The sequence below is a fragment of the Antechinus flavipes genome, chromosome 5 (genome assembly GCF_016432865.1).
Source record: "Antechinus flavipes isolate AdamAnt ecotype Samford, QLD, Australia chromosome 5, AdamAnt_v2, whole genome shotgun sequence".
In the NCBI taxonomy this organism is placed as follows: domain Eukaryota; kingdom Metazoa; phylum Chordata; class Mammalia; order Dasyuromorphia; family Dasyuridae; genus Antechinus; species Antechinus flavipes.
Genome location: NC_067402.1, coordinates 111730659 through 111758318, shown reverse-complemented (window position 1 = coordinate 111758318; position 27660 = coordinate 111730659). Strand labels below are relative to the sequence as shown.

At 43.8% G+C, this 27660-nt stretch overlaps 1 protein-coding gene across 1 annotated transcript in view; it reads right to left on the bottom strand.

The window, feature by feature from the left end:
- The window catches only part of PLXNA4 (plexin A4), a 650156-nt gene that overhangs the window by 79891 nt on the left and 542605 nt on the right, over positions 1–27660 (bottom strand). The window contains exons 11-20 of the mRNA XM_051961546.1: positions 27502–27598; positions 26160–26350; positions 20748–20899; positions 19288–19405; positions 11572–11708; positions 9684–9851; positions 5227–5320; positions 4659–4898; positions 2387–2533; positions 1256–1490 (exon numbers count right to left, since the gene is read on the bottom strand). Coding sequence (XP_051817506.1) covers positions 1256–1490; positions 2387–2533; positions 4659–4898; positions 5227–5320; positions 9684–9851; positions 11572–11708; positions 19288–19405; positions 20748–20899; positions 26160–26350; positions 27502–27598 — 1579 coding nt within the window. The remainder of the gene's footprint in view (positions 1–1255; positions 1491–2386; positions 2534–4658; positions 4899–5226; positions 5321–9683; positions 9852–11571; positions 11709–19287; positions 19406–20747; positions 20900–26159; positions 26351–27501; positions 27599–27660) is intronic.

Below are 27660 nucleotides of genomic sequence, written 5' to 3'. Positions count from 1 at the left end.
ATGAATGGACAGATGGAGGAAGAGAGAGAGAGAGAGAAAAAAAGAGAGAGAGAGAGAGAGAGAGAGAGAGAGAGAGAGAGAGAGAGAGAGAGAGAGAGGAGGGGTGGGGGAGGGAGGGAGAGGGAAATAAAGGAAGGGAGAGGGAGAAAGAGAAACAGAGAACAGAAATAGGATAAATGGATGGATGGATGGATAGACAGACAGAAAGATATATAAATAGAAAGAATAGGTGGATGAATGAACAGATGGATAAACAGAGAGAGAGAGAGAGAGAGAGAGAGAGAGAGAAGGGGTGGGGGAGGTAGGGAAAGGGAAAAAAGGAAAGGAGAGGGAGAGAGAGAAACAGAGAACAGAAATAGGATAAATGAATGGATGGATGGATAGACAGACAGATATATAGATAGAAAGAATAGGTTGATGAATGGAACAGATAGAGAGAGAGAGAAAAAGAGAGAGAGAGAGAGAGAGAGAGAGAGAGAGAGAGAGAGAGAGGAGAGGTGGGGGAGGGAGGGAGAGGGGAAAAAAGGAAGGGAGAGGGAGAGAGAGAAACAGAGAACAGAAATAGGATAAATGAATGAATGGATGGATGGATAGACAGACAATCAGACGGACAGATGGATGGATGGGTGGATGGATTATGATAGATGATGCAGCAAGGCCTAAAGCCTTTGGTCAACTTTTTCACCAGTGTGGCCTGGGGTAGTGGTGCTAGGGAGAATGATTCAGTACCCAGCTGCCAAAGGAAGGGGCAGGCATGTGAGAGTGGTCTATGTACAGCTCCAGAGCCTTTCTCTGGCTTTATCTTGCTGCTCCTAACCCCTGACCTACTGAGTGAGTAGTAAAAAGAACACTGGTCTAGGAACTGGGAGATTTATGCAGAAATCTTGAAATCTGCCACTGTCTAATTTGTAATAACTTGGAGTAACTTAGTTTCTCAGCCTCAGTTTCTCCATTTGCAAAATGGGAAGATTGGGTTAGATTAGGCTCAATTAAATTTTCCACGAAGTTATGATTCCACACCACGTATAAGGCATTAAACTACGTGCCAAAGAAATAAAGGCAAAACAACAACAGCAACCCAACTGCCTCTTGCTTGGAGAAGCTTACATTCGCTCCCTTCCAGCTTTGTTTTTCCATCAGACCGTAAGAGCCCTGCGGGCAGTGACGGCACTTTGCCTCTCGGGCATCCCGCGGCTCAGGCGCCCAGCAGGCACGTAGCGCGCCCTGACTCAGAGCCACCTGCCCCGCCAGGTACCTTCTTTGCACTCCAGGGCCACGCGGGACTCCAGGTTGTCCATCTGCATCTGCAGCCTCTTCAGGGTGAGGTCGCTCTCGCGGGACTTGCGCTTGTAGGCGATGAGCACGGCCACAATGAAGATGATGAGGAGCCCGCCGGCCACGGCGATGCTGACGATGGCGGGCAGGCTGAGGGGGCTGTCTGGGGAGATGTACACCATTCCGGGGGAGTACTCCATGCCCCCTACGCGGGCCTGTGGGACACAGCCGGAGCGGGGTGGGCGCAGGGTTGGAGGGGGACCGGGAGGGAGACAGGCGGGCAATAAAAGGAGACGAATTACAGTCTGTCCCGATTGGAAAGAGTCCTGATCTACTGTCTACTGAGGCTGAGGGGAGAAGGAAGCAACATCAGCAATACCATGCATTTGCGCCTCTCAATTTTGCCATTAGTTACAAGAGAACAGGTTATAGTCCCCTATCCCTCTCCCTGAAAAACAAACACGCAAACATCCAAAGGCATGGAAAGAAGTACTTTCAGTTTTCATATGGAATGACCTCCATATAATTAGGGCTCCTGGAGGAGGTAGAAAACTGAATTAGTGCTTGCCGTATATATTCCAGTTCGAGATGGGGAATTGAGCTGGCAGTACCTTCCGGCTCCCACTCTTGGTTCCTCCTCTCACTCAGTATGGCAGCCTAGTCTGCACTCCACTCTCTGGGGCTTCCTTCTGCCTTCACTGTGTGGACCTTTCTCTCATTCAACTTTCAGTCTTTTTTTTTAATTGCCTGGTACAGTACTAGGTATATTGTAGATGTTTAAAATAAATGTCTAGTGACAGGAAGTGATGATGGATTTTCCACACCTTGCCCTACACTCTCAGTTGGCAAAGGAAGCATTCTGTCAGAAACTTGTCTGGGGGAGTATGTACCAAGCACAGGGAATAAAAGTGGGAGGGACCAACAGGAGAGGATCTGTGTCAGCAGGAATGGTGAGGTGAAGGGTCAAAGGCTCTGAATGGACCAGGTGGTACAAAGCTTTGTGGGTGCGAGGCTTGGCCCCTGACCCCAAGGTTGCTGAGAACCCTCAGTTCTCCCTCTTGCCCCACGTTCTGCCCATCCCGTCACCTTGTTCTGATCATGTCAGGCTCACCATCACTTTGTGCCGTCCAATGAGATTGGGAGATTCACAGAGCAGCTGGACATCCGACACTGTCACGGCACAGGGCTTCTCTCCCACCAACACGGTGTAGTTCAGTTTCATGTTCCCCCCGGCCACAGGTGGGATCAAGTTCTTGCCCTGGATGGACAGAAAAGCCCCATTCCCCAGTCTGAAACTATTATCACACATACAGGTGTATGTATACACATATGTCACATATAAGTACATATAGATCTTATATATTTTTTAATGTATGTATGTAAATATATAAATATTATATATATATGTACATATCTACACTATACACATTTACGTGGATCTCCTCCCAGCCTAAGCTCACATTTCATAAGTTCATTGAATCCTAGGTAGAGCTAATAAAGACTTTAAAGGTCATCCAGGTCAATCCCCTCATTTTACACACAGGGAAACTGAGGCACACAGAAGTCAATTGACTTGTTTAGAATCACAGAGCAGGTAAGTATCTGAAGCAGAATTTAGTATTCTCTCCACTGTATCATACTGGGGGCTTCCTAAGGGAGTATAGAAACTAATAACAGTTTGTATGATTAGGGGAGGGCATCCCTACACTTCCTGGAAGCTCCCAGAGAAATGACATGGCATAGGCTTTGGAAAAAGAAGAAGCACTATGAATGAGTATCTGGCTTCTCATTCTCCAAACCTTAAAAGCTAGACCTCCAAATTTGGGTATCAAACTGCAAAAAAACTGCCAAGAGTCGTTCCTCTGCCCTCAATCATATGGACTATAAATGGACTATAAGGACTATATATGGACTATGTGAGTTATATATAGGCTATATGCAGACTATATGTGGACTATATTTTATTGTATGGCACTATGTGCCCTCCACTATATGGACTGAGGCTTTTGCTTGCTGGGAATCGGCTTGGGATTGGATTAGATTTCCTCTCCAAGAGGAGAGGTGCAGTGTGCTGAGGGAAGAAGAACCCCGCCATGGCAGTAGGCACGGGCCAAGGCCTTCCTAATTTTGAGTCAGAAAGCCTTTCCTATCCCTTCCATCTTCCTCCCAATTTCCCCTGTACCTTCAGAATGATGGGTGTGCCAGGCTTTAACTCCAGGATGCCTGAAGGGCTAAAGGCCTCAAACACGGGGTTAGGGTAGTAGGTGAAGTTGGTCTTGTTAAGGATCAGCAGGGACTGGACGTTGTCCAGAATGAAACCAAACTCCTCAGGCCTCTCGGTCAGGTCGGATTGGTGGTCAGGATCCACGGCCAGGGCCGGAGCCTGACAGGTCATCTCAGTAGAATTCTGGACCTCACAGACCTGCGCACAAAGAATTCTGGGCTGATTACTGCAGCATCTCATTATACAAACACAGAGTGTGTATTCTCACACATATACATACATACATACATATGCTTCCAAGTGTATATATGTACACACATATTACATACAGACATGCACATATATTTATAAGTATGTATGTATGCACATATTATATATATATGTACATATCTACACTATACACATTTACGTGGATCTCCTCCCAGCCTAAGCTCACATTTTGTAAGTTCATTGAATCCTAGGTAGAGCTAATAAAGACTTTAAAGGTCATCCAGGTCAATCCCCTCATTTTACACACAGGGAAACTGAGGCACACAGAAGTCAATTGACTTGTTTAGAATCACAGAGCAGGTAAGTATCTGAAGCAGAATTTAGTATTCTCTCCACTGTATCATACTGGGGGCTTCCTAAGGGAGTATAGAAACTAATAACAATTTGTATGATTAGGGGAGGGCATCCCTACACTTCCTGGAAGCTCCCAGAGAAATGACATGGCATAGGCTGTGGAAAAAGAAGAAGCACTATGAATGAGTATCTGGCTTCTCATTCTCCAAACCTTAAAAGCTAGACCTCCAAATTTGGGTATCAAACCGCAAAAAAACTGCCAAGAGTCGTTCCTCTGCCCTCAATCATATGGACTATAAATGGACTATAAGGACTATATATGGACTATGTGAGTTATATATAGGCTATATGCAGACTATATGTGGACTATATTTTATTGTATGGCACTACGTGCCCTCCACTATATGGACTAAGGCTTTTGCTTGCTGGGAATCGGTTTGGGATTGGACTAGATTTCCTCTCCAAGAGTGAGAGGTGCAGTGTGCTGAGGGAAGAAGAACCCCGCCATGGCAGTAGGCAGGGGCCAAGGCCTTCCTAACTTTGAGTCAGAAAGCCTTTCCTATCCCTTCCATCTTCCTCCCAATTTCCCCTGTACCTTCAGAATGATGGGCGTGCCAGGCTTTAACTCCAGGATGCCTGAAGGGCTAAAGGCCTCAAACACGGGGTTAGGGTAGTAGGTGAAGTTGGTCTTGTTAAGGATCAGCAGGGACTGGACGTTGTCCAGAATGAAACCAAACTCCTCAGGCCTCTCGGTCAGGTCGGATTGGTGGTCAGGATCCACGGCCAGGGCCGGAGCCTGACAGGTCATCTCAGTAGAATTCTGGACCTCACAGACCTGCGCACAAAGAATTCTGGGCTGATTACTGCAGCATCTCATTATACAAACACAGAGTGTGTATTCTCACACATATACATACATACATACATATGCTTCCAAGTGTATATATGTACACACATATTACATACAGACATGCACATATATTTATAAGTATGTATGTATGCACATATTATATATATGTTATACACACACATATAATATACACATATACATACATACTTTCAAGGATATTCCAGGCTAGGAGGTGGCCATTTACATAGAAACAGCATGGCCTAGGACCTTGTGACTCCCATCCCCACCCAAACTGCCCAGTCCTCCAACGCACATTGATGTGTTCCTTCCCTCCGTGCTTGGCTCGGATCTGGGGGTTCTGGATGAGGTCCAGGTGTGTCCCCCAGACAATAATGGGGGTGTTTCCACTGAAAGGAAAGAGAATAAGGCATATGAGTGATTGGGTTCTCAGAATAGGCTGATGACTGATCATATTTATGGTGAAAAATAATGAACACAATGCTCTTCAAACTGAATAATGATGATGACGACGATAAGTAAATTGAATAATAATGATGTATTTAACATGTATTGGATTACTTGCCATTGAGGGAAGTGGGTGGTGGGAAGGAGGGGAAAATATGGAACAAAAGGTTTAGCAAGGGTGAATGTTGAAAAATTACCTATGTATACATTTTGTAAATAAAAAGCTTTACTCTTTTTTTAAAGAGAGAAGGAAAAAATTATAATAATGATGATGCTCAGAATCAGCAATAATGAGGATGATGGTAATAGTTACCAGATGAATAATAAACAGGATGAAGATGCTACTGATTCCTATCTGAGTAACCTTGGACACTTGGACACTTAACCTCCCTGAGCATTGATAATTTGGAAGGTCCTTGACAACAGAGTTATTTATAATCCCATGACCATGCTACCATCTGTGCAATTACTCTTTCTTCCCATCCTCTCTCCTTTGTTTTAAAGCAAGTAGGAAGACTGAGTCTGGGATTTCCTCAATTTCACAGTCCTGGAATCTATGCTGGTCTTTTTCCAATTCTCCAGTCCAAAAGATAAATTGACATCATAGTAGGACAAAAGACTAATCAGAACAAGAGAGGAAGGTGAACTTTTCATCTGAGATCTCAGTACTGCCTCTACCCACTCCCATCTAAGTTATCAATGAATACTTGAAAGAGATCATCAGAAAGCATGATTCTTGAAGGTTTCCGAGATTCTAGTCTGTCTGTGGCCCAAGAGATCACAACATTGCCAGATGCAGGGCCAAGGAAAATGAACTAATAAGGAATTGAAATGAAATTCTTATTTCTGCCTGTGTGGTGGTGTTCTCTCTCTCTCTCTCTCTCTCTCTTCTCTCTCTCTCTCTCTCTCTTTCTCTCTCTCTCTCTCTCTTTTTCTCTCTCTCTTTCTCTCTCTCTCTTTCTCTCTCTCTCTCTCTCTCTCTCTCTCTCTCTCTCTCTCTCTCTTTTGGTAATTAAAAAAGATTTTTTTCCAATTAAGCATTTTTCAAAGGAACCTAGAGCTAATTATTTCTCACCTAAGCAGACCAGGAGGAAGTTCCATTGACTTTCAATTTCCAATATAATTGGTGATAATAACTTTGTCCAAATGTGACTGGACATCTCTAAGGAATGCCCTGATGCCTAGAACAGCATTTCCTGACCATTTTCATCATCTTGCCTAAGACTTTTTTGAGTTTTGTAGGAGAGTGGGAAAGTACCCTCTTCTTTTCAGTGTTGTGTTATGGATTTGAAGTCAGAGGACCTGAATTCAAATCCCAGCCCAATCACTTATTACTTATGTGATACTATGCAAGTCATCTAATATCTCTGTGGCTCAGTTCCCCTTATCTAAGAAGAAAGGGCCAGGCTAGGTGATCTCCAAGGTCCCAGATCTGATTTTGTATCCCCTCTTCTACACCTCATTCTTCTATTTAACCATTTGTCCATTTATATCCCATACTCCTAAATACATCACACACACACATACCACACACCCCTCAGCCATCCATCTCCCCTGATATGACTACAGACAACATTCTCCTTTGTGTATCATGGATGCCTTAGGCATTCTGATGAAACCTAAAAGGATAATTTTTTAGATGTGTGAAAAAAAATACATGAGATTACAAAAGAAAACAATTATACTGAAACATGGTTATCAAAATATATAGCAAAAAAAAATTCCTAAGCTTATGGATCTTAGCTTAAGAGCCCTGCTGTCCATCCTTCCCTTCATCTTTCCTCAAACAAATGAACAAACAAATAAAACATTGAGGAGTCTTCTTGGCAATGAAGGTCTTCCCTATGATCTGGCCTCTCCTTCCTCCTCTTCTTCCTCCTTTTCTGTCACTACCATCATTACCATTATCACCAACAGCAGCATGATCAATACTTATCAGCCATCTCCTTAACTCAAGCTGTTTTCTTCTAATACCGACCACATGCATAATGCAAACCTTATCGCTCTCAGATTTTGTTTCCTTAAGCAAAAAAAAAAATTGTTTGGCGTAGCTGGTGAATTTAGAACTTGTCAGAAACCTTTCTCTTGATGAGCACATTACTCAAGGTTGGCTGCATAGAACCAGAAGGTACAGTACTATTATTTATGTGACTAATAGGCAGGGGAAAGCTGTGAATTAAACCAAGAAGTGAATTCAGTGGAGAACTTTCCTGCTTATAGCACAGAAATGGAGATGGAAATTTCTTGGGTGGGGGAGGTGAAAGGATAGTATAAAGCAAACATTTTTGCTATTCAAGGTAGTGGGTTCAAATCCACTAATGTGTGATGTGATTTTTTTGTTTTTTTATCTTCTGAAACAAGGTGATTACCAAACCTATAAGGCTCTGTAGAATAGCTGCAAACCTGCTAAAAACAAATGAGTTTCAATATATATAGGAAAACACTATATTTTAATTAGGTTTAAAATATCCTTGACTCAAAATAGCTCTTAGGATTTCAGATCCATTGGATAATTTTGTTAGCTGAGGATAACTCTCAGCCCAAAGGGCCTACCTTGATGTCTCTCTGGCATGACATTGCAAGTAGTAATTGTTGGGATGGGAAGAAGGGTTGGTGTGAGGAAGGAGCACATAATGACTTAAGATGAATTTCCTAGAGGCTTGTTGTCAGAGTTAGAAACAAAGGGTCTAAATTCTTTTTTTCTTTTTTAATTCAATTCAATTAATTAATTAATTAGTTTTGCTGAGGCAATTGGGGTTAAGTGACTTGCCCAGGGTCACACAGCTAGGAAGTGTTAAGTGCCTGAGGCCAGATTTGAACTCAGGTCTTCCTGACTTCAGGGATGGTGTTTTATCCACTTCACCATGTAGGTGCCCTAAGGTCTAAGTTTTTGATAGAATAGCTTTCCCATCATGATTCTATCCCAATAATGCTCTCTCCAATCCATAATCATTAACATGTCTCTGAAAATTACAATCTCCTCCAATGTCTGATTGAGGGACAGAATGGTTTTGAGCCAAGATCCTCTGCTGAGTTAGAAAGTAGAATCCCAGAATATTAGAGCTAAAAGAACTCATTTTCATCAAGAATTGTGGAACAGTGGGAAGAGCCTTGGGCTTAGAATCAGGAGATTTGGGTTTGAACATTTATTAGCTCAGTGACCTTGGGCAAACTTTGCTATCTCTCTGGATCTCAATTTCTTCTATAAAAGATGGAGGTTGAATTAGATAATCTTTATTGGCTCTTTCTGACTCTGAAAGACTAAGAATGCATAATGGAGGTATTAGAGAGTCCGGAGCACTTTGGTGGACTTGCCAAGATCACAGAACTAGTTATTGATGCAGGGAGAACTTAAATCCAGACCCCACACTCCCAGCACACAGCCTGGCTCCTTTCTTTAAGAAATACACCTGTTATCTGTCTTATACCATTCCCGAGAATAGATGGAGGGCATGGGTTAGTCCCTCCATTTCTGGGAGTTCAAAACTTAAGCTTAGATGTGGGTCATGAACCCAATCAGTCATGGATCCAAAAAGGGGACCTTGGGCCCACCACAAATCTAAACCTTAGGGATAGTGAGTGCCTCAAACTTCTGTTTTTATTAGTCTTTAAACACAAGGGAACTTAAGAGAGCTCTTGTTCAAAAGAAGGCTTGTAGTGAGTCTTTATAGAGATAGTTTGCCTCTAAAAAGAAGGAAGAAAAGGGAGGAAAGAGGAAGAAAAAAAGAGAGGATGAAAGGGAGGGAGGGAAGTTAGCAAATGAATGTTTGTTAAGTGCCTACTATGTGTCAGATACCAAGCTTGTGTTTTGTAATATCATCTCATATCCTTACAATAACCCTGGCTGTAATTATTATCCCCATTTTATGGATGAGGAAACAGAGGCAGAGAACAGTTAACTGAGTTGCACAAGAACACACAGATAGTAAGTGTTGTTACCTAGATTTGATTTCAAGTCTTTCTGAGTCAAAGCCCTTTGAGAAACAGAAAAAGCAGAAACATGAGACGTCTGGTAATTTGGGGAGCAACCTTGCTAACTCCCAGATCACCCACAAAAAGCCCAGGTGATGTAGAACCCTCTGGGGTTTGGAGGGTAGAAACCAAAGAATAGCAGCAGAAGAAGATAACTTCGCAGGGACCATCAGCCCACAGGACTAGAGCTGGGAGGGATCTCAGAAGTGATCCGGTTCAGCTCTATCATGGTGGGGACGAGCAAAGACACACAATCTGCTCGAGGCTCCCCAGGCGGTGCTGGAGGATGGACTGGAAGCCAAGGCCCCCTGACTCCAGCCAGGTGCACCTTACCTGATGATGCTCCATTCGGGCTCGATCCTCAGGATGGTGGGGTCCTCCACGTACTGGAAGTAGAGATCTGCGTGGATCTTCGCCTTGTCCACCTGGACTAGCACCTTGGACTTTTCAGCCACCTCCTCTGAGGAAGTGGTATTGCAGATGATGTGGGATGTGGATCGCCTTGGGAGAGAGGGGGAGCATAAGGCTAAGGGACTGGGTGCAGAGGGGGGATGGTGACTCTGCCCCCTGCCCCCCAACTTCATCCCACCATAACTGCATGACCAATGGGTCACACGTCCCTGGGTTCCAGCCCACAGAACCCTCAGAACTGCTCCTGAGCAGCCTCACCTTCAAGTTAGCGCAGTACAATCATGAAGATTCTCTGTCTCTGTCTCTGTCTGTCTCTCCTGCTTCTATGTCTGTCTCTCTCTCACACACATTCTGTCTCTCTGAGTGTCCCTCTATATCTATGTTTCTGTCTCTCTCTCTCTCTCTCATATATCTCTGTCTCTGTTTCTTAGATTTTTGATCTCTCACTGTTCCTCTCTCCCATTCTATCTCTTTCTTCTCTTTGACTGTCTCTTCCCTACTCCCTGCTCTCTCTCCCCCTGCCTACCCAGGACTTCTCGTGTTCCAAAGAGCATCTCTTTCTCCTCTCCCTCCCTCTTTCCCTCAGTGTTCTCTATGCTCCAGAAAGGGAATCCACATGCACCCCTTGTCTTCCTCTCTTATAGCTGCCCAGATCACACAATGGATTTCCATCATGGCCCCTTGTCTTTATCCCCTGAGCACTCTTGCTTTATTTTTCCAAGCACGACTTGGGCGATGGGAGATAGGCTCGGGGTTGCTGCTGTAGGAAGTTCTGTCCCTGGATGATGGGAGAATTGGGGATTGCAGAGCCAGGGCTCGGGGGAGTCAGCTCCAAACTAATCCTAGAAACAGTCTATTTCTGGTGATGTACTCTAGACTGAATCTAGCTGAGTTTCTCTAGGAGGTAGGTGGGATAGGCAGAAAGGAGAAAGCTAGGGGAGAAGAATGAGGGTAACTTAGAGGAGGGATTAACAAGCCCTTCTCTTTATACTTTATAATATATATATATACTTCTATATATAATTTATATTATATATATTTCTATAAATACTTTATATATATACATATATATATATATACTTTATATACATTTCTATGTATACTTTATATATATTTCTAGGTATACTATAGATATACTTCTGTATATACTTTATATCTATCTATAAATATTTTATACTTTCCTGAGTTTGTCTGGGACCTGTAGCTGATAATTCCACTTTTGCTGATAGCATTTTTCAGTGGTTTCATACTATTTATTCCCTCTACATCCCAGAATACCAGCCTTCAATAAAAAATAAATGTTTGTTCAACTGGTTGGTTAGATTTGGACTGGAGCAATTGTTGTTCAGCATTTTCACTTTTGTGTGACTCTTCATGAGCCCATTTGGTATTTTTTTGGGCAGAGATACTGGAGTGATTTACCACTTCTCTAGCTCATTTTACAGATGAGGAAACTGAGGCAAACCTGGTTAAGTGGCTTGCCTAGGGGCTCCCCCAAAGGAAGATGTCACAGGGAAGACTGTTACCTGTAGAAGAGGCAGGGCTGGCTTCCAAATGTCACTGCCATATTCAGCAACTAAGGGAAGATTTGAACTCAGCCTTTCCTGACCCCAGACTTGGTCCTAACAATGCAGAGGGCACCTACTGAGTCCAAATGAGCTGGCTCCCACAATTTAGAAGAAGTACTACCTAAGCCGTGATCAGAAATGGCTGTGCTCCTCTAGCTCATCTTGCCTTCCTCCCCACGTGGTGACTTAGCGTCTCTACCTGAAGCTCCCCCAAAGGAAGATGTCACAGGGAAGACTGTTACCTGTAGAAGAGGCAGGGCTGGCTTCCAAATGTCACTGCCACATTGCTGCCTGCGTTCAAGTTGGTGCCAGTGATGGTCACTTGAGTGCCCCCAGACACGGGCCCTCGGATGGGCTTCAGGTCAGACAGGGTCAGTGTCTGAGTAGAGAAAGAATCAGTTAGAAAAGTGTAGACGGAAAAGCTCTGGATTTGGTCTGAATTTCCAATCTTTCACTTACTACCTGTTTTTGTGTTTTTGTTTTTGTTTTGTTTTTTTTTGGTCCTCAAATTTCTAAAGGTTGGACTAAATCATGAGTTTTTAATTTAATGTCTGTGCTTGTGCAGCACAATAATTGTATGAAAATGTATGCATATATTGGATTTAACATATATTTCTACCATGTTTAACATATATTGGACTACTTGCCATCTCGGGGAGGGTGTAGGGTAAGTGGGGGGTGGGTAGGGGGGTATTGTAGCACAAGGTTTTACAAGGGCTAATGTTAAAGAATTGTCCATGCATATGTCTTGAAAAATAAAAGGCTTTAATTAAAAATATTAAAAACTTAAAAAAATTGGCGCCTGTAAATTTCATTTTAAAAAAAGAATATTTCTATATCAATTGTTTTCTCGTGTAATCCTATGTGTTTTATTTAAGTATTTACAAAATACTTAGTATAAAGGAAAATATTTAGAGTGAAGGAACTCATAGTCTTCACTAGGCTATCAAAGAGATGTGTGACCTAATAGATTAAGAATAACTAGATTAAATGATTTTTAAGGTCTCTTTTAGTTCTAGATCTTTTGACTTTCTTTCTCTGGGACTCAGTTATTGCATTTGTAAAATGTTCTAGCTTAAAACCCAGTAGGGAGCAGAGCAAAAACTTAAAGGGTAGGGTGACAACTCCTTCCCTTTGGTGTCCGCCATATGTTTCCTAGGTATTATCTTCGGGACATCACCTGGAAAGAGGGAGCATTATTCAACCATAAGGTAACCCAAGTCCAAGACTGCTGAAATCCGGGGCTGACACTGCCATGAGGCTGTAAGGCCTTCAGAGGCTCTAGAAGCTGTCCCTCTCCTCCAGTCACTGGGGCAGCGGGGTGGGCCACGGGCCAGGGGAGGGAATCAGGATATTCCAGAGGCCCCCACTGCCCTTCTGCAGGAATGGGGTGGGGGTGGGGGGACCGGGAGAAAAATGTCTGTTTGTTGGAGGATTTGGAGTTGCAGTTTGTTCCTTCATTAGCATTTTAATGGAAAAACTTTCCACTCAGTCCCAAGTGAGAAGCCAGTATCTGCATTTAAATGAGGATCCCCCCCCCTTTTTTAAGAATTATGGCCCCAAAGCTTGGAACTCGCCTCAGCTCCTCGCAGCAGGCGGGTACCTGACTGACACAATGACTTTACCTAGAGCTGGGGATCAATAACACCATTAGAGGAGAAAAGAAAGCCAGATGACATCTGCACACCAATGGGGTGGTCTTGGCTGCCCTGTCACGAGTTGCACCTGGCAACGCGTGCTCATGCACCTGTCCTAGAAAGGGCTCAGCCCGCCCTTACCTGTGGGGGTGGGCAGCATGTGTCACTGCAGCAAGGTGACTAGGTGCTCCTGGCGGAGATGGTGGCCTGGACCACCCAATTCTGCCTTTTCTCTCCCATATTCCCCACCCAACCAGCCCTCCTTGCCCTTTCCCTGAGGTCTTCTCAGAACTGGGTCTCAAGTCTTCCCCTTTAACCTAGGCTGCTTAACCGCTCCCGAGGCTTGGATGAGATGGGAGTCAATAATTCCAATGTTTCCAAAGAAATGATTGCCATCTGTCCTCCCCCACTCCCTAAGGTGCTTGGGATCCTACTTTCTGACCTGCCTTTTGTCTTTTATTATTGTTCACACGTTTCAGTCACTTCCGACTCTCCATGACTCCATTTTGGCAGAAATCCTGGAGTGATGGATGTTTCCTTTTCCAGTTCATTTTACAGATGAGGAAACTGAGGCAGACAGGGTTAAGTGACTTGCCCCCAAACCAAAGCTAATGTTTGAGGATAGACTTGAACTCAGTCCTGGGGCTCTTTCTCCATGCCCCATCTATATCCCTTGAAATGCTCCAGTGTGGCCATCTGATTGTACCTAAGGACCCCTGAATTACAGCAGCTTCATCCCCTCCAATTAGAGTGTGAGCTTCTTGAGAGAAAGAACTGTCTTGCCTTTTTGATTTGCATCCCTGTCACTTGGCACAGAGGAAGGGCTTAAAAATGCTTTTTCATTCATTGATTCATTCATTCACGGGCTCACTCAAAGAATCATGGCTTTGCAGGAGATATTTAATGTCTCTGCCCTCAGTTTCTTCATCTGTAGAATGAAGGAATTGGGCTAGAGGGCCTCTAAAATCCCCAAATCTCTTACAGATCTAACATTTGGTGATTCTTTTCTTCCAAGTGTAATCTCTACATCTTTCCTTGGATTCCCTTTATAAAGGCAAAAGGGGGCTGACCTCATTCCTTAGTGACCTATTCCAGGGAGAGAAAGAACAGCAAAACTATTATTAGAAACCTGTGGGGTTTTGGATGGAGGACATGCTGCCAGTATCTAAGGAATTTCAAAGCAACCTCCTTTTAAAAAAAAGTCCAATTTGATTTAACATTTATTTTAGCATATTTAACATGCATTAGACGCCCTGCCATCTAGGGAGGGGGTGGGGGAGACGAGGGAAAAATTTGGAACAGAAGGTTTTGCAAGGGTCAGTGTTGAAAAATTACCCATGCATATGTTTTGTAAATAAAAAGCTTTAATAAAAATTTTAAAATGTCCTATTTGGTTAAAGGGAATTTCAACATCAGAAGAAGCTTTAAACTAGTGTTGCCTGTACATAAGGGTTTAGGGAAGTAAATAATCTAGGCTGCCTTTACCTTTCAGAATTGTGGTATAATCACAGCCTGGATTGAAGGAGTTATTCAGAGGGGGGAGGATGTGATGGAGAAACATTTGAAAGTTGCAAGAAAAGTATTAATTATTCAAGCAATGCTTCATAAATATTTCACTGTGGGTTTGTATGGAAAATCAGATTTGGGATTATTTACTCTCTCTTCACTCTGCTCAGTGGCTGGAGTAAGAGAGACAAGGAAGAAACAATGATGACTAGCTCCAGAGAGACTGCTCTTGGAGAGGGCTGGCTGTTTGAACCCTTCTTTTCCAACCATATGGAGCTGCATTTAGGGGGTGGTACCAACACCATGAGCCAGACAGATCAAGGCTCCTGAACATTTATTGAGGGGTTCTATAACTCCCCCTCCTTATCTCCTCATTCTATGGAGTGACTGCAGAAACGTACCAACCCAGCAGCTCCAAATTCTGCCTGAGAATTTAACCTTTGGTTCCTGGATAAAGTGGTATGTGGCTGAGGTGGACTGAGGAGGGAAAAGAGAAGAAATGTATATTTCGTGAGGCTGGAAAGGGGGGAAGGGGAATTCAAATTCCCTCTTCTATTCTGAAATGGTAAGAATCTACTGACCTCATCCATGTCCCTCTGGGGTTTGTGTGTGTGCGGGCCAAGTAGTACAACTCTCAAATGCAACTTGGGATAATGAGAACTGTCTCATAGCATCATTGATCTGGAATTGGAAAGCATCCCCAAGGCTACCTAATTCAGTTTTTTCTTTTTCATAGATAGAAACTGAATTCTAAGCTAATTTGTCCACAGCACATGGATACTAAGCAGAAGAGATGAGATTTGAACCCAAGTCCCACATTTCAGAATTAGTTCTCTTACAATGTTATGGTATACCCTTATCCTGTACCTCTTCTAACCTTCTGTAAAGCTTTCCTACATAGACATGCTCTATTATTTAAGGATACATTTGAAGCAGGAAGAAAGGAGTGGAATCTTCTTTGGGTAATTATGTGCTCAATGTGGATCTCTTCCTCAGAGATGGGGCTCCCATCACCCCCCAAAAGAGCTCTCAGGTAACTTAGGAACCTCTATCCACAAAGATACCAAGGGGATGATGGATGAAGGTATCAGAATGGGAAGAGAATGATCATTACTGTTGTTATTCATCCTTCATTCTCAAACAGGACTCATGACATTACAAGGGTGAGATCTTGACTTGGATACGAGTAGGACAGAACTTTGCAAAGTCATCAATCTCAGTCTGTCCTCCAGAAGCATCAAAATCCAGTAGCAAGGCAAAAGTCATGACAACTGGTGATGGCCCAGGATCCAAGTAGCCAACTGTACTCCAAGTTAGTGGAAAGATGTACAATTAGAAGACCTTAAATTCTCAGCTCCTCTTCTTGCTACCTATGTAATATGGAATAAGCTCTTCATCTCTCTAGACATCAATGTAAAAAGAGGGGGCTTGAATGAGATCACACAGTTATATAACTAGAAGGGATGCTTTTATTGGACATATGAATAAACTGAGGCCCAGAGATGTTAAGTGTTTTACCCAAAATTACCCAAGTAGAAAGTAGAAAGGTGTGGGTTTGAACCCAGACCCTGTCTACTGCACCCCTCTGCCTTTATAAAAATGACAGTTAATGTTTTTTTCTGCCTTAAAATTCTATGATTTTACATAAAAATGCTAAATAACAATATAAGGGGGAAGGGAATCTGTGCTAAGTCTAGGACAGGGACACAGACAACAGATAGTCTATGTGTTCAAGAAAGGAGATCAGTGTGATCAGAGATCCTTGAAGGTGATCCTTGAAGGATGACTTGGATTAGAATAGTCTGAAGGGAGAAAAATAGGTTTTCCAAGTGATGCAAAATGGGGAGATATGTAGAGATCTTGCATGGCCTTGCATGCAATAGTTATTGCCCATGGCCAGCTAGAGGGGGAAATGAGGATAGGTAGGATGGATAGAGGCAGCGAGGGGGTCCCAGAGTACAGAAAGCACCAGACCTGAAGTCAAGGAGACTCAGCTTCCTGAGTTCAAATATGACCTCATACACTTGCCAAACATGTGATCCCAGGAAAGTTACTTAACCCTGTTTGACTCAATTTCTTCATCTGTCAAATGAGCTGGAGAAAAAATGACAAACTCCTTAGTATCTTTGCCAAGAAAACTCCAAATGGGGTCATGTAGAGTTGGATATGAAGGAAGGGAAACAAGCGAAGAAGAACAAAGGATGAGCAGGGTCAGATTATGGGAGCCCATAAATGCCAGGCTGAAGAATTGGAAATTGAGTCTAGGGACCGCTGAAGGTCTTTTGGGTAGGTAATGACATAATGCAGGACAGATTGGGGGATGGATGAATTGTAGGAAGGGAAAACAGTTAAAAAGTCTGGGAATGAGGTGATACAAACTGGACTGGATTAAAGAATTAAAGAATTATAGAGCTAAAAAGGATGTTAGTGTCATACCAAGGAAAAGAAAATTGATTAAAAAAAAAAAAGAACTTGGTCCTCATTCTGGTATCTCAGAATGTGTGAAGTCATTGGTTGCCTAATTTCCCTGATGATTAAACTGTTTGTCAAAAATAAAAAACAAAAGGAGAGAGAATTGTTCTTGTAATCGGTATGTCTGGATTTTGGTCCTGAGGTCTGTATATTTGGGTCCTCCCCAAACACTTACTAATTGTGTGACTTTGATCACATCACTTAACCTTGATTACAGATGGAGGAAAAACATGTATACTTTACTGACTTGTTGTGAGAAAAGCCCTTTATAGACCCAGAAGAATCATCTACCTGTGAGCTTTCTTATGTAGTCCAACCCCAAACTTCAAAAATAAGGCTGAGTGAAAGGACTTTGCTGTGCTCACACAATCAGTCTACAAGCTCTTATGAACTGAGCCACTACGTGTCAGGCACTAGGGAGACAAGGACAACCAGGAAGCTGTAACCACTGGGAGCTTACAATTTATCAGAAAACTACGGGCATATAAAAACACAGAAATTATATCTACAGACCTCAAGTGTTGAGTTGAGTTTCAGTCCCATGCTTCCTGACTCTAATTCATACTATCATAGATTTAGAACTGGAATGGACATTAATGGTGAGCTAATCTAGCCTTTTCCCCTTGTCTTCTTTCAGCAAAGAAGAGATGATTTCTGTGCTTTAAAAAAATCTATATTATATTTAAATTGTAAGTTATCTCAAATCCTTTTGGGAAGACTGAGGTCTGAGTCCTAACCATACACACAAAGACAGACCACTCTATTTGTTTGTCTGTCCCATGGAGGTCGTTGCTTGGGAGTCACCTATAATTTATTTTGAAATTTGATTGATGTCTATTTTGGGTGGGAGCAATGTACAGAGAAGGAAGGGAAAAAAGACAAAGGAGATGAATGAAGGAAGGAGGAAGCCAGAGTGAGAGCTGCTCTCTGGGATAACATATTTCAGGGCACTTGATGCCCACTGTAAAATCCATCATACTCATTTTCAGCTTTCAACATCAGCAGAAAATCATGAAGAAATTATGTCATCACAGCTGTCATTAACCTGGGAAGTTAACTAGCTGGTAAAATATATTTATTTTTAATATGCCTTTCTTGTGAGCAGGGGACGCTGCAGGAAATGTGCTTACATCCCTATAATCACAAGGCTGAATGGCAAAGAAAGACCCCTGGAAGGCAAAACACTCTGCCCCCCATTTCCCAGGGAGGCTGGTAGGCTCTCCTGAGGAGCAGAACCTGAGCAGGGAGCTTCCTGCTGAGAGGGTAAGAGTAGGAGATGGAGAAAAGGAAGAGCAAAAAAGAGATGGGGAAGATGAGATGGATGAAGGAGAAAATGGGAGAGTGGGGAGGCGGGGACAGCGAAGGGGTACTGAGCGGAATGGGAAAGATGAGGGGAGAATGTGACATGACAAAATGTACCTGATATGTCAACATGGGCAAATCAATTAAGCTCTCACAAATTAATTAATTAAATTAATTGAGGTTTCCTCACCTGAGACAACATGATGTTGTAAAAAGAAGACTGATTTTGGAGTCAGATGTTAGGTTTAAGTCCTGACTCTGACACTTAATGACTTAGAGCATGTCATTAAAATTCTGAGTCTCAGTTTCCTCATCTGTGAAATAGGAATGATAATTAACACTTACACTGCCTAACTACATAGAATCATGCGATAACAAGATCAGGGAGCTTAGGGATTATCCAATTGGGACTCAGAGAGGTCAAATGATGTTTGCCAAGGTCACGTAGGTAGTAAGAACCAGAGCTGAGATTTCATACCCAGGCCTCCCAGATCCAAGGACAGTGCTTTCTATTTTTTTCTTTTTCAGTTTTTAGAATTCTCTATTTAAACCATGAATTTAACTAACATCAACACACAAATTCTGCCATATAAAAAGAAAAGAAAGGGAGGATTATGGAAAAACACCATGAATCTCTATTGTGTATAGCTTGGATTTAAAATATATATATATATAACATACTAACACAATAGAGTCAACAAGCTCTGCTTCTGAACTTCCTTCTGCTCTTTTCTGTGCACTTTTAAATGTTTCATCAATGCTCTTTCTTTCTTTTTTGTTGCATCCCTATCACCATCCTCCCCAACAGTACCGCTCTTTTGTAACAGAAGAGTAGCGTTCAGTCAGTGTTTTCTCACTGTATCATCCTGCCTCCCTGCAACACTTTGCACATGGGAGCTGTTGTTACTATTGTTCTGATGGGGAAGGAGGGCTCCTGCGAGAGCCTCTTGGATCTGGGGGAAGGCTCTGGCTGCATCTCCAGCATCACCGACCGCATCCGGTCCTGGGCCTGAGGCAGCTGCTCTGACTACTGAGACTCACCATGAAATAGTAGAGCTTGGAAGAGCGGGCCATGAACTCGGGCTTGCACTCGGCCACGCAGATTTCCACAAAACCCGCGTGCTGGCTGGGCTTGGCTTCCCCCATCTCACACACAATCCTGAAGGAAGAGAAAGGAAACCCGAGTTGGATGAGAGGGCCAACTACCCTCCCCCCAGCTGCCCTGACATGCCTGGGGGAACAGGCATCCACTGGATCCTCTTTTCTTTTCATTCACATACAGAGAAAAGAGTCTTGGTTTTAGAGGCAGAGGCTCTAGATTTAAATCCAAATTCTGCAGTTGATTGAACATGTGACCTTGAGCCCCAGTTTTTCCATCTATAAAATGGGGATAATAATGGTGCATCATTCCCAGGGTGGTAGTTAGGATCAAATGCAAATTATAAAGCACTTAGCACAGTGTCTGGTACATAGTAAGTGATATCTAAATATTAGCTATGATTGTTATTATTATTATCCTCAAAAGGAAGCGGTTGGATTATAGATTGCTTTTCAGGCTGCTTGAAGGACTAAGTTTCTGGTCCTATGAACGAAGGGTTATTTGTGTGTGCATTTGGGAAGGTGATAGGACAAGGACTGGTCTCAAGCTGCAGAACCTAACTCTTTCCAGCCAGTGAGAATGCCGTGGGGAGACTGAGGAAGAACTGGAGAGATCCTTGGCGGTGGTGATGATGCAGAAGCTGTTGGGAACTGGTCAGCACCCACCTGAGCCACCTGGATTGTTTAGAAAGCCTAGCCTCACAGAGCTGGAGGAGACCTTAGGGCAGAGGCTCTCCTGGAGCCTCCCATCTCATCTCCCAGAGGAGGAACCAGGGACACTGCCTGACTTGCCTAAAGGAGCAAGCCCTGGGGTGTGGTTTGGACCCAGGACTTCTGCAATGCTCTTTCCACTACTATTTACAGGAAAGGGGCATGGAAAGGAGAAGTGACAGCAGAAAACAGTAGTTTCCCTTGGAACACTGTTTGGAAGGCTGGAAATTTTCAGGGATTTATTTCAAGGATATCAAAGGCAAGGGACTAACCTTGGCAAAATCCATCTTATTCATGGGAATACTGAGGTCTGAGCTACTGCTTTCTTGCTCAGGTCAGTAGATTTTGCAAAGAGAGAAGTCATTCAAAGCACTAGAAAGTGGCTTGGGGGCATCATTTTCATATTCAAATTATGAGCCCTGGTCTTCCAGGGCAAGGGTGAGCCAAGGAAGATGTTGCACCGAGTGCTGAGGATGGGCTGGACAATTCGAGCTCATGCTTTGATGATGGCTTCCATTCTGTTTCCCTCTTCCACCTTTAATCAGGACCCACTATCTTTTGCTCTATCCTGCCCCCCAACATCCTATTCTTCTCTCCTTATCCCTCTGCTTGGCCCTTAATTAATTACTACAGTTACTTTTCTCTAGCATGACTTCCCCTCCTTTTCTCTGCACTGGATGGACGCCACTTACTGCTCCGCGGGGATGTATCCGTCCACGAGCGGGCTGCATTCCACCCCTGCCACCTTGACATGGGAGGCAATATCTCGGAATTCTAGACCCAGGTTCTCTCCTCGGATAGTCACCTTGGTGCCTCCTTCCCGGGGACCTGTGGATGGGCTGATCTAGGGGGAGGGAGGAAAAGGAAAGAAAAGCAAAATAAAAAAAGTCATAAAATGACATTGTTAGAAACTCCCATGATTCACCATTGCTATGTCAGTCATCAATCAATAAACATTTCTAAAGTACCTACTACACGCCTCCCACCCCCACAGATTCCCATCCACTCTGGCACACGTTTCAGATGGTACGTCCCCGATATTATTTTTGGTCATCGATCCCTCCCAGCAATTGGCTTCTATGATAACATGCTTGCTCAATCAATCAAATACGGGCTGGTTGGCAACTCTAGATGGAAACAACACTGCCTAACTGATTGGAGAAAGGGAAAGCAATGCTTTCCCAAGAGGGGAGCCTGGGTACTGTAACGATCAATTAACAGTGGCTTTTGGCAAAGCACTTTCGAGCCATGGTGTTTTAATGAGCCAATATTCAAAGCTCCTGGTAGGACCCATAACCATTGAAAATCATGAGAGAAAGAAGGAGGGAAGGTTACCACCCCCAATGCCTCCTAGGCTGTTAGAAGCAGAATCATGAGGAAAGGTCCAGGGCGCTCTGAGCCCATTCCCAGGACTATAAAAGCACTTCATTATAATCCATCCAACTTCACAGTTGGGCTTGATTCAAATCTGCAAATAGATTTAAGTGGGAGTTTACCCCCGTGCATTGGTCACAGTGACTGAGCTCACCATCCCAAGGGATGCCATATGCATTAAGATCCCAAATTGGAAATTTTAGGAACTGAGGTCCAGAAGACTGCGCTGGAGGTAGGATCAGAATATAAATAAATACAGTTAAGTCTTCACACTCTTACGGGTAACAACACATTCAGTGCCAGGGTTCTGTGTCATTTTATGGGCCAAGATGGTGGCAAATATCAGGATTCCACTGCCAGCATCCCTGATACCTGGATCCTGACCAAGGTTAGGAGTGAACTGGTGCCAGAGCAGAGAGACTTGCCTCTTCATTTTTATCCCTTCTATATTGACTATAAGTAATACAGCAGGGTAAATAGAGAACAAGAACACCTGGGGTGAAGTCCTGCCTTGGTCACAAACTATTTGACCCCCAATTTAACCTCGGTGCTCCGGGCAATGCGCTATCATTGAAAATTGCAGAGAAGTTGGTGGCCAGTGCAGGGAGAGGGTTTTCTCACTTGTGAGCTTTTTACACCAATATTCTCCCATATCCAAGCCCTTCCTCATCATCCTTGTACCCCTGTTGGGTCAGCGATGTGACTCCATCTCTTAAGTTGGGTACAAAGAAGAAAACAGGCTGGGTCCCCACTACCAAGAGAGAACCAGCTAGTCTTTGGGCCAGGGGGAGGAAAGGGAGCTTTATAGCTCCTCAGAGAGGGCAAGGTTGGGGAGAAGCTTAGGCTCTAACATAATCCCTCAGCCAGTCTCTACAGCACGTCGGGTGCCAGGGCTGCCAATGCTGACATGGTATTCTAGCCCCTAGCTTCTCATACTGAAAAAAGAGGCATTTTTATCTCTCAGACCATCCTCTTTCACATTCCCTTGAGCCCCAGTGCCAGTACAGGAGCTGGTAAATAGCCTTGGGTTCTGGGGAGGCTTGTTTAATTTGCTGTCTCCTCCCAGCGATTTCTTTGGACATGGGCCAGGAAGTAAGACTCTCCCTTCACTCATGGCAGGCGAGCTATTGGCAAGGATGTACACTTGGCCCAGGGAGATTCCTTTCCTGTTAATGGTTCTGGGAACAGACTTGCCCCTGAAGTTAAGGGGTGGCCAGTCCTCCAGAAGCCCTGAAAGGGTGGGGTTAATTGGTCTGGCTGCATGGAGGGAGAGAGACTCGGGTGTAAAGTAAGGTCTTGGGGCTCCTCTGCACCAGGGGCAGAGGGAAATAAAATGTGGACCAGGAGTTATGGGAACAGGGATTCCCCAAACTTTTTAGAGAGGAGGATTGATTTTGAGCCTCTGGTCCTTGGGAGAGGAAGCTCCTGGGGGCCGGAACAGAAGGGGAGAGAATCAAAGAATCCGTGTGCAAGTCCTGGTTGCTGACCTTATGAAGCCTGACATCCTCTCATTTTCTCTTCAATCTTAATTGAAAGAAAATGTTTAAGAAAAGATGGAAGAAAAAGAGAGAAGGAAAAAGGCTAAAACTTTCAGTGTCCACAGCATGTCCAAGGCAAAGGGCCAAGGAAAAACAGAGCCACGTCCAGAGCACATCAGGCTGTAGCTTGGACCTTCAGTCAAGGAAGAGGGTGTGGAGCTGGCGGAGGGCAGCTCTGCTTTATTAGGGCCTTCAGCAGGCCTTGTTACTTGGGTAGAAAATTCAAGATTCTACCACTTTTTCTGCATTTAATTTGAGAAACACACAGAATCCTCGCTGGAGAGCTGGGCAACTCGGAGACTCTTTAGCCCAACCAAGGAACTGAAGTCCATGAGTATTAAGTGCCTCGCCTAAGATGGCACAAGTAAGTCATCACAGAGATGAGATTTGAATCTCCTGTCTCTAAATCCAGAGCCAGAGAGGATCTTTCCATTGAGCCACTTTCACTTTATTGTTCTTTAACTGGACCTCTGAATTTCTTTAGTTCTAGAGGACTTCTGATGAGGAACTCGATCAATGAATACACATTGGTGCCTGCTGTTCAATATATAATCTTAGAGAATTGCCTGGGTTTTGAGACATTAAATGACTTATCTAGAGTCATAAAGTGTGAGTCAGGATTTGAACCTAGTTTTAGACTAGTTTTCTACATCACACTCCTAATGAAATAATGACTTTATTATTTCCACTTAATAGTGTAATTATAATAATTTTTCACCTGGAATCCATGCGCTTATTTGTGAAATATATTGATAACAGCCTTTTGGCATCCTTGGCTTCCTTTGTAATCATTTTATTTCATTCATATTTAAAAACATGATTCTGAGGACTTCATAAGCTTCTCTAGACTATTCAGGAGTCCTCAAACTACAGCCCTCGGGCCAGATGCAGCAGCTGAGGACGATTATCCCCCTCACCCAGGACTATGAAGTTTCTTTATTTAAAGGCCCACAAAACAAAGTTTTGTTTTTATTATAGTCCGGCCCTCCAACAGTTTGAGGGACAGTGAGCTGGCCCCTATTTTAAAAGTTTGAGGACCCCTGAAAGGGTCTATCACAAACACACCAACAGACACACATGTTAAGAATTCCAACCTGAATTACTTGTTATTTAGGGGAAGAGGTGGGGAGAAAGGAGGGGGGGAATTGGAAATACAAGGTTTTGCAAGGGTTAATGTTAAAAATTATTCGTGTACATTTTCTAAAAATTAAAAAGCTTTAATAAAAAATAATAATAAAAAGAATTCCAACCTGACATCATTATTAACTAATAATTACAATCAAACAAGATGGACAGTACTTGGAGTCTGCAAAGCACTTTCTTCCCAAAATGTCCATGTAGTAGGTAATAGAAACATTGCCAGCTCATTTTAATAGATGAGGGAACTGAGACCCAGAAAGGTTAAATGGTTTGCTCAATGTCACACTACTCTGGAAAGCCAGGGACAGCATTCCAGCTGGTTTTCAAATTCTGTTTTTCTTTCTACTTACACTTTGGATGTCTTTCTAATGTATTAAATATCTTCTGTTTTTCAGAGCATTATACTCAGGAATAAACAATTTCTATAATCCTCCTTCTCCTCCTTTATCACCTTCAGAAGGCCACAGGAATATATATGGATATAGACATATATATGTATGTGTATATGTGTGTGTACTCAGAATACATATATGTGGACATACACATGTACACGCACACACACGTACACACATAATATGTGCAGAGTTATATGTGTATACACATACAAACATATGCATCATTTAGTCATGTCTGACTCTTTATGATCCCATTTGGGGTTTTCTTGGCAAAGATAATGGAGGGGTTTGCTATTTCCTTCTCCAGGTCATTTTACAGATGGGGAAACTGAGGCAAACAAGATGAAATGATTTTCCCAGGCTCAGACAGCTAGAGGAAATTTCCTTATTTGAGATTTCACTACATCATTGACATTAAAGATCTTGTTCCCATTCCATGTCCCTCCCCATGTATCTATGTATGTGTGTAAGGACACGTGCACTTCTCAGATATTTGACTTCTTTGATATATGGGACTGCATAAGGAGGAAACTCCCTCTCTATTTAGGCTCACACTTCTTGGGGCTTGGGGCTCTGGGCCATTGAGAAGTTAAGCAACTTTTCCAGGGCCTTGTAAAAGTAGGTATCAAGGAGAGGATTCCCTCCTAGACTGTCCTGAATCTGAGACCTGTCTCTTTTGCCCTTTATTACACCCTGCAGCATCTGCCATGACAATTAATGATAATCAGAGTCAGCATTCACATGGTACTTTACAGTTTATAAAATGCTTCATACCTGTTATCTCATTTAATCCTTGCAATATTCATGGGGCAGATAGTACAAATATCATTATCTCCACATAAAAATGAAATTTTGCAGGACTGCTTTGAGGATCTAATCAAATAATGTCTACTAAAGTGCTTATAAGGTATATACGAAGCACGTCATAAATGTCATCATGGTGTGCTAAAAGCACTTGGTATAGTGTCTGCACATAGTAGGAGCTTCATGTGTTGCTGATTGATTAAAAGAAGCAACACAGTAGGTGCTCAGTAAGGGTTCTTGACTATTTACAGTTAAAAGGCCTTTTCTTCCCCTTTTACTCTTTATATAACTTTGGGCTATTCTAGACCTCAGCATTCTCATCTATAAAATGAGGAGGCGGGACTAAATGACTTCCAAAGCAGACAGTGGTCATATGATCCCGTGATCAGGAGTCAAGAGTTTTCTGCCTTTAAGCAGGAAAACCCAAATTCTGCTTAAGGCACTTACTAGTTGTGTGACTCTGGACAAGTGATATAACCTTCCCCGGTTATCTCCTTATCTCCAGCTCTAAAATGGGGACAATAATAGCATCCATCTTTTGGCATAAGATGAAATATTTGTTCAGTGCTTTGCAAATAGTAAAATGCTAGTTATTATAGTTATTTTTAATGCTATTTGTTTTTATGCTATTATGTTTAATGCTATTTGTTTAACAGGCTCTTGTTATTTTTAATTGTTGTCATTGTTATGCATCATAATAGAGAAAAAGACTTTTCAGATTAGGGAGCTCACCCCAGGCTGACTAGAGCCCTGAGAGTGCCCGACCTGGTGGGACGCCCTGCTCTGGCCCCGGGGCTGTTTCTCAGAGGCCCACTCTGAACCCAGGACCAGGGAGGAGGCTCCCTCGGCTCACCTCGTTGATGCGGGGGTTGGTACACTTGCCATTAGTACTCGACAGCTCCAGCCATTTGTTTTCCTGGGTGGGACAGTGTTGGCGCAGGGTGCATTGCCCCAGCCCCTGGCACCAGCCACACTCGAAGTCTGGGTCAGCCTTGAGGCACAGGCCGCAGCTTTCCCGCATGGCCCCGCATTTGTAGAGATGAACTGTGGGCAGAACACAAGAGAGGCCTGAGCCCGGGCTGGGGGCCTCCGGGGTCCCGGAGACAAGGGGAGCGTCATCACATCAACTGAGCCGCGGGGAGCCGGCTGGCCCCAGCCAGAAAGAGGCGGGTTTCACAGAGAAATAAGCGCCCCCCCCCTTCAGCAGTTTTTCCCCTTCCTTTGCCAAAGGCGACCTGTCAAAATCTAAGGGGCCCCCCCGGGATGCTGCGAGAGTGGGAAGGCTGCAGGAAGTGCCAGGTTTAGGACTGGAGTTAGACTAGGGAAGGTGGCGCTCGCTGGGAAATCCGTGTACCTGCTCACACGGATGGGTGGGCCCACCCTTACACACTGAGAACACGAGTGAATGAACGCCCCCCCGAGTACGGTGCTGTCCCCCCATAATGTTACAGTGGAGACATGGAGCTGTCCTAAGGACCTGTGAACCGGTTCATACACACAGAGGGCAAGGGCCACTTGCTGTTCAATTGGTTCAGTCATGTCCGATGGCCCCTCTGGGGCTTTCTTGGCAGGGATGCTGAAATGGCTGCCATTTCCTTCTCCGGCTCATTTTAAAATGAGGAACTGAGACGAACGGGGTTAATGTCTTACCCAGGACCAGACAACCAGTGTGTATGGAGGCCGGGCCGCTGCTCTGCCCCAAGGGCCATTGAAGGAGGGGTATTAGCTTTTCATGGGGCAGTCATGGCGACCACTGGGGCTGTCAATAAGGGGAGGACACTGGCCGGGGAGAGAAGATGGAAACCTGGGCTTTAATTAATTAACATCAGGACCTTGAATTTCTCTGGAATACTTTTGGAAAATGAAAGAAAATGACTAGAGTAACTTGGAAGTTCCTTCCTGTTTAAATAGTCTAGGTCTATGAGAGAACAGAGAAGAATCCTATCATAGTTTCTTGCCCACAAATCCATTTTCCACTGTTTACACCATCTGTTGGCTGCTCTGGGCTTCGAGGAAGTGGAGGATAAAGAAAGGGAGGAGAGACAGAGAGGGAGGAAGGGGGAGTTGGAGACAAAGGCGGGGGGGGGGGGCATTGGCGACTAGCAGCTGGGTAGGAATAGGGGGTTCTGCTCTATTTTCACTTTGTCCTTCCCCTCCCGGGTCCCTAGGCCCTGTGGCTGATCCTGAGCTCATACCTTTGTTCTGGGCTGGGTTGTCAATGTTGAAGTCCCCGTTCCACACAACGGTCAACTCCACAGGTAGGCTGTTGATCTCCATTCCCTCATAGGAATACTGCAACCAAAAGGAGAAAGGAAAGAAAAGATTTCATTGGGGATTTCTGGGGAAAGTCAGGG